The sequence below is a fragment of the Sinocyclocheilus rhinocerous genome, unplaced genomic scaffold (genome assembly GCF_001515625.1).
Source record: "Sinocyclocheilus rhinocerous isolate Xijiao unplaced genomic scaffold, SAMN03320098_v1.1 scaffold196, whole genome shotgun sequence".
Lineage (NCBI taxonomy): Eukaryota > Metazoa > Chordata > Actinopteri > Cypriniformes > Cyprinidae > Sinocyclocheilus > Sinocyclocheilus rhinocerous.
In genome coordinates this window covers 896,343-913,035 of record NW_015633546.1, presented here as the reverse complement: position 1 = coordinate 913,035, position 16,693 = coordinate 896,343, and the positions used below count along the sequence as shown (strand labels likewise).

The following is a 16,693-nucleotide window of genomic DNA, read 5'->3' as shown; positions in this document are numbered from 1 at the left end:
TTTTTTTTTTTTTTTTTTTTCAGATTTGGAATATGTCAGACTTAAATCAGTCTATTTAATGACTGGTTGTTCATATGCAAATAATTAGAGATCATTGTAGTTTAGATGAAGCCTCAAAACAGAGATTTGCTGTATAAATTAATAAATTATATTCTAAAAAAAATATTTATTTTATATATTTTTAAAAGTATTACTGATTATTGTTTAGCACAGTAAGGTCCATCTGTGAGGCAGAATTGACTGTAAAGAAAACCTTGATAAAAACTAAATACTTCTTATTGTTAATATAAATTAATAAATTATACTCTACAAATTATTATTATTTTTTAAATATTAGGTGCATTTAAAAGTTTTAATCAACTGTATGGTAAACTCTGTATGGGAATGTAAGACAATCAACATAATATTTTATTTTTCCCGAACAGGAATAAACATTCTTACAAAATGCATTAATATATGGCACAAATACAATCATGATCACTAGAACACCCTGGTTTATACAACGTCTGAGCAAGCGTCTTTATCAAGCAATTCCGAAATTTGACAAATAAGAATTCATTTGGCTCCTAAGTGCTGTCTTTTAGTAGCTAATTTCAACCTAGTGATTTCTGAGTCTGGAGCCCTGTGGTATGGCTGTGTTTTGGTGGGTAATGCTGGGTCTCCAATCACAGGAAGAAGTGGGTAAAATATTTACTCGTAATTCAAGGGATGTTGGTTTCTAACTTCAGAAGGGGTGATTCATGAATTACTGGGGTGATTTACTGCGGTTCCCATCATCACACTGCATGCTTGAGGGAGGCACTGAAACCGGGTTGTTGCAGCAGCTTTATCTCCATAGTAAATGTAGCCTACTGTAAGTCACTATGGATGGGAAAGCATCTACTAAATACCTAGTGGTTGCATATCAACTTTATGAGAGGTAGTAACTGGGAAACACTGCCGGAGTCTGGCCCTGGATGGAGTCTTTTTTTGGATTCATATAATCCTTCCTGTGTGCTGATCTTCTAACTGGTCAGGAGATGGCAGTAGATTGACTCGCTAGACGAGGGAAGGCGGGCATTACCTGGCCAGATGATCGCCTCCAGCAGCTGCACCCTGCGAGCCAGCAGCTCTAAGTCAGCCTGCAAGTCTTGGAACTTCTTCAAATTAAAGTCCTATCAAAGATCAAGAGTTTTTGACAAGCATGGTGGGGGGTTGGGCTTGTGGATGGCAGGTTGAGTACTTGGCCCCTGTCCTCCGCCACACTTTGCTCTTCACTGGCTTTCCAAAGATGTTGTGGGGTAAAAGATGCACTGAAATCTCTGACCCCTGGTCCTAAGTCCTTTAAAATGGACCTAAATCTACTTCTGACCTCCTACTCACCATGGATACCGATCATAGTCTCGAGGATTAAAACCCTCTCGGCTAAGATCTTCAGGGCCTCGCGGATTTGGTGTATCCCATCCCCCTGTGGAGATAGATACAGCCGTCAAGGTATTGGGCACAAGCCAAACAAAAGCGCTCGCCAAGATGCATAGTCATTCTGTTAATCAATTACATTAATCTCAATCCATTACCGTAGTTAGCAGGTTAAGTTCTCAGCTCCATTCACTACAGAACTCCAGTTAACTACACATCAGATTTAGCTCTGCCTGTCTTTTCTCATTCTTTTCTAATGTGGCCATGCCGTAAGTCTTGACTAAAGAGCATGCATTTTTTCTGAGTCCAGGCCAAAGGCTCCTTAGAGCAAATCAAGACCAAATGTTCAATCATTTTAGATTTAAACATGCATTTAACATTCCCAGTACACTCAAGACTATGTTACTGAAAGACCAAGAGGTGAGCAGCTTCCTTTAAACTAAAGAGATGTTAGAGTCATCAGGACAATACTTGTACTTAGTTGACTATGTACACATTTCTTTAGTCTTTAGTCTGCTCATCTCAAGGTAAAAGATGCTCTTACACCAAAGCCACCATAATTAGCTCAAATTGAAGACATGTCTATCAAATACTGGTGTCCAATCAGAGCCAGTTAATCATTTTCATACGATACATATTAAATGCCTGATGAATTCTGACTATCCCTGTTGAAAGAAAAAAAAAGCATATGCTGGTTATGTATGTTTTGAAGCATGGCAGCTGGTTTAAGCTTGTCCTGAGCTGGTTTAAGCTTGCCCTTAATTGGTCATGAGCTGGTTTAAACTGGTCCTGAGCTGGTTTAAGCTGGTCATGTGCTGGTTCTAAACTGGTTCTAAGCAACTAGCTCCTGCTCAGGACCAGTTCATAACCAGCTTATAACCAGCTCAGGACCAGCTGCCATGCTCAAAACATTCCTAACCATCATATGCTGTTTTTTTGGGATTATAAATGGGATTATAAATTCATGGAATTTTAGTTGGGTATCAATAAAGATTTCCCGGTTCAGTTCAAATCTGATTCTCAAACTCTTGGTTTGATATTTCACTCAATCTGCATTCAAGAAATTCTCTCTCATGATTCAAACTAGTAACATGTCTTTTTGAACTATTTATGAAAAGAACCGGCTCAAATGAGTCATTCCTTTCAGCAACGGGGATAAACTGATCACCATGCACGTTTTTGATTAATTATAAAGAACCGGCTCATAGGAGTCATTTGTCTGTAAATCAGACTACACTGATCGAGTTGTATGTTTGTGATTCATTAAAAAGAATTGGTTCGTGAGATATGCGGTACATTTTTGATTCACAAAGTATTCAGCGCATAAAAGTCATTTGTTCTTTAATCATACTTAAGTGGTAAAATACTCTGACTGCTTTTGTCATGGTGCTGAGTATTGTTGAAAAGCAGTGCAGGAAAGACTGACAGACAACCTTCCATCGTAATTACATTACTGAAATATTAATAGGAAAATCAATATTTTTACCCAGCCCTACAAAGAATCAGTATATGTGGACATCAAAAACAAATCTAACGGAAAACCTTTGTGCCCTTTTACAAAACAATCTGCTGAAATACTTGCTTGTGTGGCTTTGGTAGGCATTTCTTGAACAGTGTAAAGAAACTAGTCACATAACATACATTCTACACAACAGTCCCAAGCTCAAGCACACGTTAGAAAAACGGTATTATTGATGAACTCAGGAAAGAGTTATGTATGTAAGGCTTATGTAAAAGTTAGTGCCTGTGAGAGCATGAGGTAGTTCATCTAGCCAAATAAAACAGCAAACAATATATAATATAATTTCTTCCCAAACAAATACCATATTCATTAAGGGATGCAAGTATGGCTATGGTCCAGAATCTTTCTCCACTGTATTATATGAGTGCTTGGCCTCACGTTGATAAATGTGAAGAGATTAATCTTCAAATAATTGTATGGTCTTTATACATGTTATATATACATCTCTAAGGAGTCTACATACAGCAGAGAAGCTACACCTATAGGATTTAATGAAATTATCTGTGTCTTATGATTAATAACACAAATCTTCTGGGTTCGGCAGGCCATGCAGAAAACCATACATCAATTTGCTATGAACTAAGAGGCTTTTCAAGCCTTTCACAATAGATCGAGTATGATAACGTAATGCAATTAAACAGAACATTTGTTTGACTAGTAATCGCTCAGCGCTACGGAACTCAAAATTGAATGGTTAGATGTAAGTTGAGGAGGCAAAAGGAAGATCACAAGCACCACAATGAGATGGGATCATGCAGCAATGCACTGTGGGACACTGAGGGATAGCTGTATCCATCCACACGTCCATCCACACACCAAATCCCTGCAAATGCTAAAATGCAGCATATACACAACACACACCGCACAGCGTCTTGCAAAGATGTTTGTTCTTATTTCTGCCCCCCTACGGTTTTGACCCAGCGGTTTGGTTGCTGGAATACCCAGATTAATCAATTTACAATGGTGTACACACAAAGGTTATATCAATAGTACAACGTTTCTTCTTTGCCGTAACAGCATGACAAAGCAAAGATTTAACTTCTCTGTGTGTTGGGTATATGCCAGAGTTGGTAGCTAAGAGACTGGTGGCTGTGAAAGGCAGCCATGGAGACAGTAACGAAAAGGAATCAGCTTTCGAGGACAGGGGAAACACTCAGAGACAGCCCCAACCACCAACCAATCAAAATCAACAACATTAACAACATCACTGCACACTCTGAATAGATTATGCCCTTGTATGCTAACATGAGACTAGTTCAGAACTGCCCTTTAGACAGTGAGACGCCAAAAACCGGTCACAGATCAGCCATAAAGTGCAACCTCTTGTTCAAAAACATATGGAAACAATACCAGTGCACACAAAACCAAGACATATAATGTGCTAACAGTGAGTACTGTAAGTAAGCAATGAACAGCGTTTGTGGAGCAAATCCTTTCAGTGGAATTTTCATTCGTTCTTTAATTTGGCTTATATTTTTCACAAATTGAAAATATGAAAATCAGTCTGCACCCATTTATCAAGATGAAAACGCCACTGATGGATTTAACGTGATTGTTGATGTTAAAACACAGATGGTTGGAAGGATGAGCAATGAAAACCTAAAACCAAGAACAACAAAAACATCATGGCAAATGTCAAAATCTCTTACGTTCAATTCGCTCTAGAACAACAACGATAAGCAGGTATAAGGAAAGAGATTGTTGCTGCATTAAAATCAATGCATTTAAACATTTTCCCTGCACTCGTGTGCTCAGGGTCTGATCATTTCTCTCCCACGCTCTCTCGTGCAAAGGGAGTGAATGTGCAACTAACAGGACTCCTGTTGGGCTTGTCTTACCGGAAGACCTTTCTCCCCTGGCTCTCCTTTAGGTCCTGGTGCTCCCTAGGAAGAAAAAGTGTCAGTAATGATCTATTTCTTATACAAAGTTACTGTACGGTTTCAGGAGACTTACCGGCTCTCCTTTGAACCCTCTCTCTCCTGGATATCCAAGAGGTCCCTGTGGAGGTAAATTAAGGGTGAGAACTGCACAGTATGTTCAGGCAGTGTTGCACTCTGGGTAGGTTTATGCTTGTGCACTCACTCTTTCGCCTCGTTCGCCTTTTGGCCCCACAGGGCCTTGCAAACCAGGAGCTCCTGGCTTTCCCTGAATACATGCAAAAAAGATGATGTGATTAGTACACACACATATTCACACGCTCACATAAGAAATAGTCTTTAACTTACAGTTTGTCCCATAGGGCCTGGTGGTCCACTGGGTCCTATCGGTCCTGGAGAACCTGCAAAAGACACATCTGAATAAACCCTTCATGATCTGACGTTATGGCATTGCACCGACTGTTTCATGATGCAGCTCGAAACAACATATGGAAAACATTATGATGTCCAGCGTGATACTCAAATGATAGAATAATGATTAAAACTGTCCATTTGGACCAAATCAAACTGTTTCAGGCTTACTTTCATTTGTTAACCTGCTGAAACAAGTTCCTACAATTCAAATATCACATTTGAGTTTAAATATACCTGATGGATGCTGCTATGGGAAACCATCTTTTAACATAAAACAGCTGATAATTAAAAGTAACTCAATAAAGAAGTTATGGATATATAATGGTCTGAAATTATACAGGAACTTCGAGGTGAAATGTATCAACCAGCAAGCATTATTTAACAATTAAAGGCTTTGTCTTTGAAATGTCTATGATAAAATTGATAATTAATTCAGACAAAACAAAAGTCTGACGTTGAGCTGCAAAAGCTGAAATTTAGTGACGTATCGGAGAATGGCTCATTGTTTTCATACCTGCTGAGATGCCATGCAAATAGTGGTATTCATGTTAAAGATGGTTGCTTGCGCTAAAGCTTTTAGAATGCTTTTCTGCATTAAAGAGATGGCAGTTCTAAAGAAAAAAATCACTTCAAAGAAGAAAAAGGAGACTGGGTTTGTGTCCAGAGCCAGAATAAAACATTAAAATCTCATCACACACAAATATTTTATATATATCATATTTTATCTAGAGTAAAATTCATTGTAATAATCGCACTGCAAAGTAATTGAAGACAGGCCACAAATAATGAGGTAACTTTGAGTTTAGTGGCATTTTTGCTGTGTGATGTTTCAATATCCCATTTGCAGTGTGTGGAAAAGTAGCACAAGAACTAATGGCTGAAATTTTAATTCAAGTTGAAACATTAACAGGGGAAAAAAACTGCACGATGAAATTAAGGCAGATTCACTAAGGTTCTGTACATACTATGCCGATTTAATATAAATTCAACTGAATTTTTAGTAAATATTTGTATCAATAAAATTACTTAAATGTCTTAAATTACCTTCATATAATCACATATAACATTCAGTGAGCATGTGGCATAAATTCATCAGATTTTTATTCTTTGTTTTCAAATCAGGCTTTCAAAAGCTTAGTTTAAATTGAGTAATTATCCATGGTATAAATGTCCAATAGTGAAAAATACTGTAAAAAGCTAGCAAATAAACATAAAAACAAACAAGAAGAGAATAATTCTGATTCACTGACCGGTGGGTCCAGGCGGACCTGGTGGTCCATTTGAAGGGGTCACTCGGAGGTCGGGGAAGTTGTTATGAAGCAGACTGTCTTTTTTCAGGCCTGTAACGAAAAATAAAAATTGATGTCCAGGATCTTAAGCAAAGTGTCATTATGGCTACTTGCCTGTAGACGGTGCTGTTTAGACAAGAATAAACAGTGAATCATTTGTAGCAGGTTGTAAAATATTAGCACACCATAAATTATAACAGTGGTTGTGGCATTTTGATGTGCTGGCTTTTTATTTTCTGTCACGAAAAGTGAATTAAATCACAAAAAGGACATAAAAATACAAGCCAGCGGTTTTCTTTTGTATCACAGCCTAATGGTTTTCTTTGTCCCTTTCTCTTGTGTGGTCTGTAATTTTCCCCTTTTTTACCCTGAAATCCTGAAAATCAAAGCATATATTTTATACATTTATAATATTAACCAATAAAAACATACTATAGAAACATGCCAAAAATGTTTGTCTCTTTTTTATTGCTGAATTCCTATTTGTTTATATATTTTACTGGCACCTTATGTTTGTAATAATACATTTTCTCTTATTTTTTGTCACTGCTTTTGTCGTGTGCATTGGTGCTTTGGAAATACTGTATGTACTGTATCACAATCATGCCATTAAAGTACTCTGAAATTTACTGTTGCTACTCTACTCACAGTAGACATAATAGATGTGTTGTCTGGTCTCCTCTGATTGGTTTTGTAACTGCTGGCAATGTTCTCACAGAGGAAAGGCTTTGAAATTACAATGGCAGATTCCCATCTCCCTCTCTGTCTGTCTGTCCGTCTGTCTCCTCCCAGCAGGTGAGTTTGCTGCTGTAGTCTCAATGGCTGCAGGTCATCCCTGAGCTCAGACCCAGACAGGAAACTCCAATAAAGACAGTGTTTGTCTATGGAAGCCCCTTGCAGACCCTTTAATTGTCCTGATTACTTTGAAGGTAGGATCATGGGAATAACAGCCTTAACTGTGTTATAAAGTTCTAAGGCCCCTAAATTTAAAATTCTCAAACTTTATGAGGTCTGGCCTGTGTCCCCTTCAACAGAGAGCAGATATAAAACTGAGCTGAGGTGAAGAGTCAGTCCTCTACACAGATCAGTACTCTTCGAGAGTGACGACACACACACTAAAATATTATTGCTTCTATTCTAAAACACTCCCTCGCGCTTATAGTTTAACTGAGTGTAAGTCTCAAGACAGCACACATACACACACTTCTCCTGCTCTACCCTGCTGTTTTGGCTGTGCACATCTGGAAGTGGTTGAGTGACATCAGCAGCAGACAGACAGGCCTTTTTCCCAGCATGTGACTATTGAGTCTAGCCTGAGTTACCTCCTGAAACCTGCCATTTTAATCAACGGCGGGGAATGAGAGAAGAGATGCCCCTAAGTTAGACTAATTCCTTAATCCATTCCTCTTTTTCTATTGACATTAATTTGGGACTCATTTGAAGCTTCCCATTGCACAATCAGGAAGTATCAGTGTAAAACGTAGATGAATTTGAACTGACCGTCCCATGACTGGCTACTAATGAGGTGTAGACTTGCAGAACTGGCCTGCACTGCACTCACAGATGAACCTATTCCATATTGAAAGCAACTGACTACAACGTGTGTGTGTGTGTGTGTGTGTGTGTGTGTGTGTCCACATGCATCCATCTGGTTCTGCACTACAGCAATTTCCCTCACAACTCGATTCTAAAGGTGTGAAAAATCCACATGGGAGAGTGCAGCATACACAGTTCCTGAAGCCAGGCAGACAGAGAGAGCAAGTGAGAACGGGGTCCAAAAACAGCAAAGCGGGCAAATGTAACAGCTCGCCAGGATACTTGATTCTGATTGGTCAATTGTGGCATTCTGTGGTTAAATATTGTTGTATAATGACCACAAAACTCTATAACTGACTGCCTTTACAGAGAAATGATTTCCTACATTTCTTCTATCACATGCACCGTGGTCTGTTTCTTTTTACATAACAAAATAATTTCAATTTAAAGCAACGTTTCATGTCCATTTATTTTGTTATTTGATAAGCAGCCACGAAAATAGGATTATCACATATAGTCCAAGGAAGACGAAGATGATTATAGAACAATACAAGAAGAGTAGAACACAAACAATAAACAATAAAGAATGAAAAATTAATAAATCTTACCGAACTCAAACGTTTGTATACTGCTCAAACTTGTGTCGGAACGATTTTTTCATGGGTGTAAGAAGTCTCTTATGCTCACCAAAGCTGCATTTATTTGGTCAAAAAATCAATGTAGAAAACAGTTGAGATGCTACATTTTTTCAGGCCTCTTTGATGAAGAGAACCGCATTTTTTGTAATATTATAAATGGATTTATGGCCACTTCTTATCAATTTAATGCATTCTTGCCGCATAAAAGTATTAATTTCTTTAAAAATAAATAAAATAAACATCTTTCTGACCCCAAACCTTTGAACGTTGGTGTAGTAAGTGTAGAAAAGCACAATCAGTCAGTCAATATTGCAAAATAAACCCCTTTAGGATGATACAAGACTTTATCACCCTGGGTTCTGGTTTTTATTTTGTGATAATGACTGGATGATTGTACATTATAATTTAAGCTCCTTAAATGATTAGTAATCATACCATCTTGTTCAGGTACAGGGGCTGGTGGTCCGGGTGGCCCAGGGAGGCCCCTCTCTCCTGGGAGGCCCGGTGGTCCCTGAGGACCTGAGGAGAAAGCAAAAAAAAAAGTATGAGAAAGCTCAACTAAAAAAAAACCACAAAGTGCTACCTTTCAAGCTATCTTTCCCCCGAGTAGTCAATTATAAGGCACTCTTGTCCTATTCAACAGAAAGCTAACAGGAAACAGGAGAACGTATAGAGTGTTTTTTGCACACTATGTTGAGCAGCTACAGTATATGATAAAAGGATTCCAAGGAAGTTACGGGATGTTTAACATCCTAAAGAGAAGGAGAGAAAGTAAGAGAGAGCGCAGATTGAGGTGGAATGAGGTATTTGGTTTCGATACATGGCTGTTCTAGGAAACAGGTTAATAAGAGGGGCAGGAGAGTGGTGTGTATTTGTGTGTTACTGTGTGTGTGGGCTGTAATTAACAGGAGGGGGTTCATAATGGCCATGTGCTGGGCTCGAACATGGAGAGCTGGGAAAACTCAAATAAACACTGCTAAATGCCGGAGCATATTAGCGACTCTGGTGTGTAATATATTAAAAGCTGGCCAGTGACTGCGCTGATTGATTCATACAGCTCTCTGTCTGGATGTGTGTGTGTGTGTGTGTGTGTGTGTGTGTGTGTGTGAGAACATGTGCATCTACATAAGATCCCTCCAGCTGGTTCCTTGTTGCCTGTTAGTTTTGATTAAGCGGGAACAAAATGAAGGAAAGAAAAGCTACGTCATGGTGTGGGAGTGTGATTGCAAAACAAACAGAACAAGAGTTTCATCTGCCTGTCTGTGTTTTTTTCTCTGTTCCTGTCCCTTCTTTTCTTTTTCCTCTCTTCTGACATCCCTGGGTACTTATCACCCAATTTCTCATCAGTCTCTCCTTTAGGTGTTTGACAAAATGTTTACGAAAGTTATTTGGAAAAGAGGATAGATGAGAAGTAGGATAAAATTCCTTTAATATGAGTTTCCAGTTTTCATTTTCCGAGGGCCAAATTCACTAAACAACTGTGTCACTCTTGCAGTGTAAAAACCGGTTTCTTATTATTCACTAACCACCCACAATCCAGCTTAAACAGGTGCTAAATGTACTGAAGTAGGGCTATTCCATGAGACAAACATACCTCCTTTCTATGTAAATTGGACTTATTATTATCTCTGTTGCTTGATTTGCATAATGCCTACAGAGAATTGGTCACTGAAACAATGCCAACAGCATGTGTAAATAAACAGCCTTACCAATGGACAAAATTAATTCTTAGAGAAGTGTCACAGCACAAGTCATGTGGAGTCTGCTGCTTTATGGAATGCTAATTGAGTGAATAACAGTTCATTGTGTGTCTGTATAAGAGCATCATTGTAAAGAGGATGTCCTGTTTCCCTTTAACAGGAAGTGCATGGACCGGTTTTCTACTGACTCAGACACAAAAGAATCTGATCACTGAATTTGCCCATACCATCCTTCACTTACAAATAAGTATGGCATTGTCATGTTTATGCATTTTTAAAAAAACAAAAAATCATTTATCATGATTAAAATGCATTTTGCTCTTTCACGTAAATACAATTTAATGAATGTCTATGAATATGGTATTCAGTAATTATCTTTCTCATACTAGCACTGTATCATTGTACCACCAATAATATTGCTCTGTTGGGATTGCTCCCATTTCCTCAAGATTTTAGGTTAAATTGATATGAATGTACAATTTATATGTCATTTATTTGATTTATATCATTTAAATCATTTTTAGAATCACTTTTTAGCTTAACTAGCTCATTTTAATAGTCCTGCAGTGTGATAAATGAAATTTTATAAGTACAAATAATTAAACATACAAATGTCTATGCAATCCCTCAGTTAATATAAAGTCGTAAAACTGCATATAAAATAATTATAGAATTTCAAAAAGCTTTAGATGAAGTACAGCTTGTAACACTCCGTGTCAGCTACCTATATACCATGACGTCGTTTTCCTATAGATCTACTTTGCTTTATGTAAACATACCTATCTGGAGAGAATACAGCAATCAGATACAGTTCATTGTGCATGACATGAAGGCGTAAAGAAAAAGGCAAATCCAAGAAAAACAATACAATGGCAAACATATGGAAGAAATAAGAAGCAAGTATTGTATACATATTTCATGTTCAATTTAGATTGGATTCATATGGCTGAGGAGCCTGGGTAAAGACCTAAGGTCATTTGAAGCCCCTGTCAGTCAGTCATGGCTCTGGTAAAAGACCCTTCATACCTGTGGCCATGTTTCAGATATTATAACTAAATTCACAGGTCAAAAGTCACAGGTCAGCCCTCCACAAGAAAACAGTGCTCTGTTGTTAGAGGATACAATTATGTAAACTGATGTATGAAGACAACTTTTGGGAGTCTAAGACAAAGATGAAAGCAAAAATGAATAGTTCACCCAAAAGTTAAAATTTGCAGAAAATGTACCCACCCTCAGGCCATCCAAGATGTAGATGAGTTTGTTTCTTCATCGAAACAGATTGGGAGAAATTTAGCATTACATCACTTGCATCCTCTGCAGTGAATGGGTGCCGTCAGAATGGGAGTCTAAACAGCTGATGAAAACATCACTATAATCCAGAAGTAATCCATGTGACTCCAGTCCATCAATTAATGTCTTGTGAAGTGAAAAGCTGCATGTTTGTAATTAACAAATACATCATCAAGGCATTTTAACTTTAACCATCACTTCTAGCAAAAATAACTGCTGGTAATTGATAATAACGCTTCCTCCAGTGAAAAAAAAGTCCAGTGTTCTTCCCATGTTCTACCTCTCACATCAAAATCCACTGACATAATTTGTTTACAACAGTTTTGTACATACTTGTTATTGGTGCTTTATCTGTGCATAATTATTTCCTGATTCAGATTACTTTTCCACTGGATAAAGAAATATAATGGATAGGGGCTCATATTTTAGCTGGAAACAACAGTTTGAAGTTGGTTTTAATGATGTTTTTGTCAGTTTAATGGTGGTTTTGTTTCTTATAAACATGCAGCTTTTCACTTCACAAGATGTTAATTGATGAACTGGAGTCATGCGGATTACTGTAATGTTTTTCATCAGCTGTTTGAACTCTCATTCTGACGGCACCCATTCACTGCAGAGGTTCCATTTGTGAGCAAGTGATGCATTGCTAAATTTCTCCAAATATGTTTCGATGAGGAAACACTCATCTACAGCTTGGAGGGCCTAAGGGTGAGTGAATTTTCAGTAAATTCTCGTTTTTGGGTGAATTAGTCCTTTAAGTGCTCAGCAACATGAGATGTGTTAAGAGGACATAGCTAGTCTGCCACGACGTTTGTCTTGAGTCACAGAGTGATTTAGAGCTCAGAATCTTGCGATAGTGTGGTGGGCTTGATTTGTTCAAAGTACCTGGAGGACCAGCTGTTCCTTTAGACCCTGGAGCCCCAGATGGACCTCTGCTGCCCGCATCACCTTTGGGTCCTGGCAGACCTCGAGACCCTGGTTTACCTACAGAGACAGAGAACATATGTAATGTACAAATTAGTGCTCTTCTTTTTCCCCTCTCAGAGTGAGAATGTAAATTTTGCCGTGATTTATTCACCCTCATTTCGTTTCAAACCATACTTCTGCAGAACACAAAATAAGATTTTGAAAATATTGTAACTGTTTAAAGAGATATTTTGGCAGTATATATTTTGGCAGTAAAATTTGTGAAATTAGTTTAGTGCAGAAGTGTGAATGTGTGTATTTTAGATTGCAACTTACCTTCTTTACCGGGTAAGCCATCCCGGCCTCTCTCGCCCTGTGGACCTGGGACAAACACACGTAAATTTACCGTTGTACAGGAAGTATAAGGATTCTTCAGATCTTAAAGTGCTCTCTACTCTAGTCTGTAAAAAAGTCAATCTTCCATAAAGTATCTTCCAGGCCTGCCATTGGAACCGTCCCACAGCCTGATAAAAATCAGTGGATCAGTGAAGTGCCTCTTGGCAGACACAGTCTAAATAACACTGACTGAGCTCATCATGTGAGATCATCAACTGTGACATCACTGCAGAGGCAGGATTCCCTGAAGGAATAATTTATGAACTGATACATCGATATATATTTACACAATCACTCATGTTATTCTCCACCTGAAAGACTTTATGATAAAATAAAATCTCCTCATGTTTCTCTCCCACCAAGCATCTGGCCATAAACACATCCACACAGTTTATGTTGCAGGAACATTGTGAATGAGTAACGCAAATTCAACAACCCTGTTGTGTTACGAAAAATGGCCCCCTTTGAGGATTACCTGAAGAGGGCCACAAAGACTTTGTAGTTTAGATCTATATCAGCAACCACACAAGGAGAAAAAGGATACTGTAATTTGAACAGTCTTCTTGCCTTTCTCATTTGGGATATCTTGTGATAGACAAACCTTACTCGACATGGAAGAAGTCCAACACAGATTAACATTCAGCTTCCCTGGACTCCCGACTGAGCTGCAGAAGAGTTTTTGGGGTACGGCTTCATGCTCAGCTAATGTCTTGATCAAACTAACGCCCTGCGCCAAGCATCCTGCTTGCCAATGTCTGCTCACTTGAAAACAAGCTGGACGAGCTAAGAGCCAGGAACAAATCAGTGGGAAACCAGGCAGGGACCGCTGTATCTTCATTTTCACTGGAAACTGGTTGTCTAAAACACTGTTCTGGCAATGCACTACTGATAAATCTACAGCGCCACTGTAAAAGAAATTACATTTTTGTGTTTATATATTTATTTATATTTTTTAAGTTGTGGGTTTGCAGTATAAATTGAATGAGATGAAATAAAAGATATAAAACATTGCAAAGACCACACATCTTATAGTTGTTTTTTATTGTATATAGTATAACCTAGTAAAAAAATAAAAAAATAAAAATGTATTTGAAATACATTTATTTCATGCTAAGTATAAATACATTTTTATGTATTTAATAAAAATGCCCTGCAATTGTACTTTTGTTATACTAAACTGGTATACTTAAAGTCTGCTAAATTGGAACAACTAATTTTGTGCTTAATGCACTTTAATAGTGCGGAAGTAGTGCCGAACTCCAACGAAAGATTTGATTGTGCTAAAGTGGAACTATTGCAAGTATATTTCAGGTACACTTTTAATATCTTGCATTTAAAGACCGATATTATTCAAAGATCATACAATCCTCATCAATAGTGGCATTAAAACACATTTTAGGCTTATTATTAAGAAATGTGCATTGTGCACAAGTAGTACTACATATAAAGTTTAATTAAAATTTTTATATCAGTAAGTCTGGAGCGATATGTCAGTAAACATGTTAATAGATTTGAATTATACTTAGTATTAAATAAATAAATTTTAAATATATTACTTTTTTACTAGGGTATACATAGTATATCAATTTTCTTATCGCAATAAATGTTCCTATCGCAATAATTGATTACATTTTTATCATAATAATTGATAATGTATGATTTACATTATATATGTGATATATTACCATGGCATTTACTTACATTACAAAAGCAGGTTAAAAGATAAACTAACTTCACTGCTGTCCTCTTAATAGAAAATGTACTACTTTTCAAATAACAAAAATAATAATCTTGAACATTTAAATACAATAAAATACAAATGTATAAATAAATAAATACTAAACTGGTATACTTAAAGTCTGCTAAATTGGAACAACTAATTTTGTGCTTAATGCACTTTAATAGTGCGGAAGTAGTGCTGAACTCCAACGAAAGATTTGATTGTGCTAAAGTGGAACTATTGCAAGTATATTTCAGGTACACTTTTAATATCTTGCATTTAAAGACCGATATTATTCAAAGATCATACAATCCTCATCAATAGTGGCATTAAAACACATTTTAGGCTTATTATTAAGAAATGTGCATTGTGCACAAGTAGTACTACATATAAAGTTTAATTTAAATTTTTATATCAGTAAGTCTGGAGCGATATGTCAGTAAACATGTTAATAGATTTGAATTATACTTAGTATTAAATAAATAAATTTTAAATATATTACTTTTTTACTAGGGTATACATAGTATATCAATTTTCTTATCGCAATAAATGTTCCTATCGCAATAATTGATTACATTTTTATCATGATAATTGATAATGTATGATTTACATTATATATGTGATATATTACCATGGCATTTACTTACATTACAAAAGCAGGTTAAAAGATAAACTAACTTCACTGCTGTCCTCTTAATAGAAAATGTACTACTTTTCAAATAACAAAAATAATAATCTTGAACATTTAAATACAATAAAATACAAATGTATAAATAAATAAATGGATTAAACAAATTAAAATGCAAAAGAACACAATTAAAAATAATAATAAAAAATCTGAATAATAATATCTAGATTTTTTTCTGGGCTGGCATGTGTTAGTTCAGATTATAATGTAAAATATAGTGTAAAGTGTACACAAATGTTTGAAAATAAATATGAAGTATTTGGTGTTTGATAAACACCATAGTGAATAAAAAAATCCTGAATGACTGTTTGAAAAATTTCCATTAAATGTCACCTACTGTCAGAGAGTGAACTTGAATTTCAGTCATCCTGTTCTGCATCATGTTGATGAAAAAAAAAAACTACTGTGCATTTTAAAAATTGAATCAATTTGGATAATAAGGTGCCTAGAACTATTCACTAAGTATTTTGAAATGCTGTAGATATCAATAGCGTGCATGCTCATTACCGCAATGTACTCCATTACCCAATACCTGTGTATGTCTAATTTGCATCCACTTTTTCTATTCCAATCAGACTAAAACAATAATCGTGCATTATAGTGAGCCATGCACAGCATCACACATAGTTTAAGAGCTCCACACAAATGCTCGTTCCTCCCACGAAAGCACCAGATTCGCTTTCACGTTCTCCATCTGTGTAACCAGCACATGGAAATAATCCCCTCAAGGGTAATTTGTGCCTCATCCTTCCACCACAACCCTCCATGGATGTGGTATTTCTAATGGATAGAGGATTGACTTTGCACTGAGGTGGAGAACCTCTGGGCAGCAGATCTATTCAGTGTTCTGTGTGGAAGGAACTGAATTGCAATGATTTGTTAAATAGTTCTGCCAAGTCAGCACAGGGAGGAGGGACACTGGATGAGTGAAGGCACTCAGGATTTTACTTAACAGTCTGGCTAGTCATTTCTGAAATCTCTGGACCCGCCTTTTAATCTCTTCCACACTCCAAGTGATGATAGGATTGAGCATTGACAGCGAGGGATACCTGTGGAGTGGGTAAGGGGAATTAAGGATTTAGGTATTAACCATTAAAAAGGATGTCTTGCTGCATGAAGGATGCATATAGTGCTGACACACACAAACTGACGATGAGAGATGATTCATCATTTTCACAAAGTATGATTTGATGCCTTCAGATGGAGAAATAAGAGGCCTCAAATCGGAGAACTACACTATGAATGATCCTAAAGAGAGATGCACCAATCAGAGAAGGGTTAATGTGGAAACTAGAGAACCAACAAAAGAGCACAGCAGT

At 37.0% G+C, this 16,693-nt stretch overlaps 1 protein-coding gene across 3 annotated transcripts in view; it reads right to left on the bottom strand.

Annotated features, from left to right (window-relative positions):
- LOC107744434 (EMI domain-containing protein 1-like) overlaps window positions 1-16,693 on the bottom strand; it is a 65,681-nt gene that overhangs the window by 2,295 nt on the left and 46,693 nt on the right. Inside the window, exons 7-16 of one of the 3 annotated variants that reach the window (XM_016558082.1) lie at window positions 12,907-12,951; window positions 12,550-12,648; window positions 9,110-9,193; window positions 6,462-6,551; window positions 5,146-5,198; window positions 5,003-5,065; window positions 4,874-4,918; window positions 4,759-4,803; window positions 4,570-4,581; window positions 1,363-1,447 (exon numbers count right to left, since the gene is read on the bottom strand). In XM_016558082.1, the coding sequence (XP_016413568.1) occupies window positions 1,363-1,447; window positions 4,570-4,581; window positions 4,759-4,803; window positions 4,874-4,918; window positions 5,003-5,065; window positions 5,146-5,198; window positions 6,462-6,551; window positions 9,110-9,193; window positions 12,550-12,648; window positions 12,907-12,951 (621 nt within the window). Of the gene's footprint in view, window positions 1-1,362; window positions 1,448-2,667; window positions 4,520-4,569; window positions 4,582-4,758; window positions 4,804-4,873; window positions 4,919-5,002; window positions 5,066-5,145; window positions 5,199-6,461; window positions 6,552-9,109; window positions 9,194-12,549; window positions 12,649-12,906; window positions 12,952-16,693 lie in introns of those variants that run through there. The other 2 variants (XM_016558083.1, XM_016558084.1) reach the window with 2 other exon arrangements.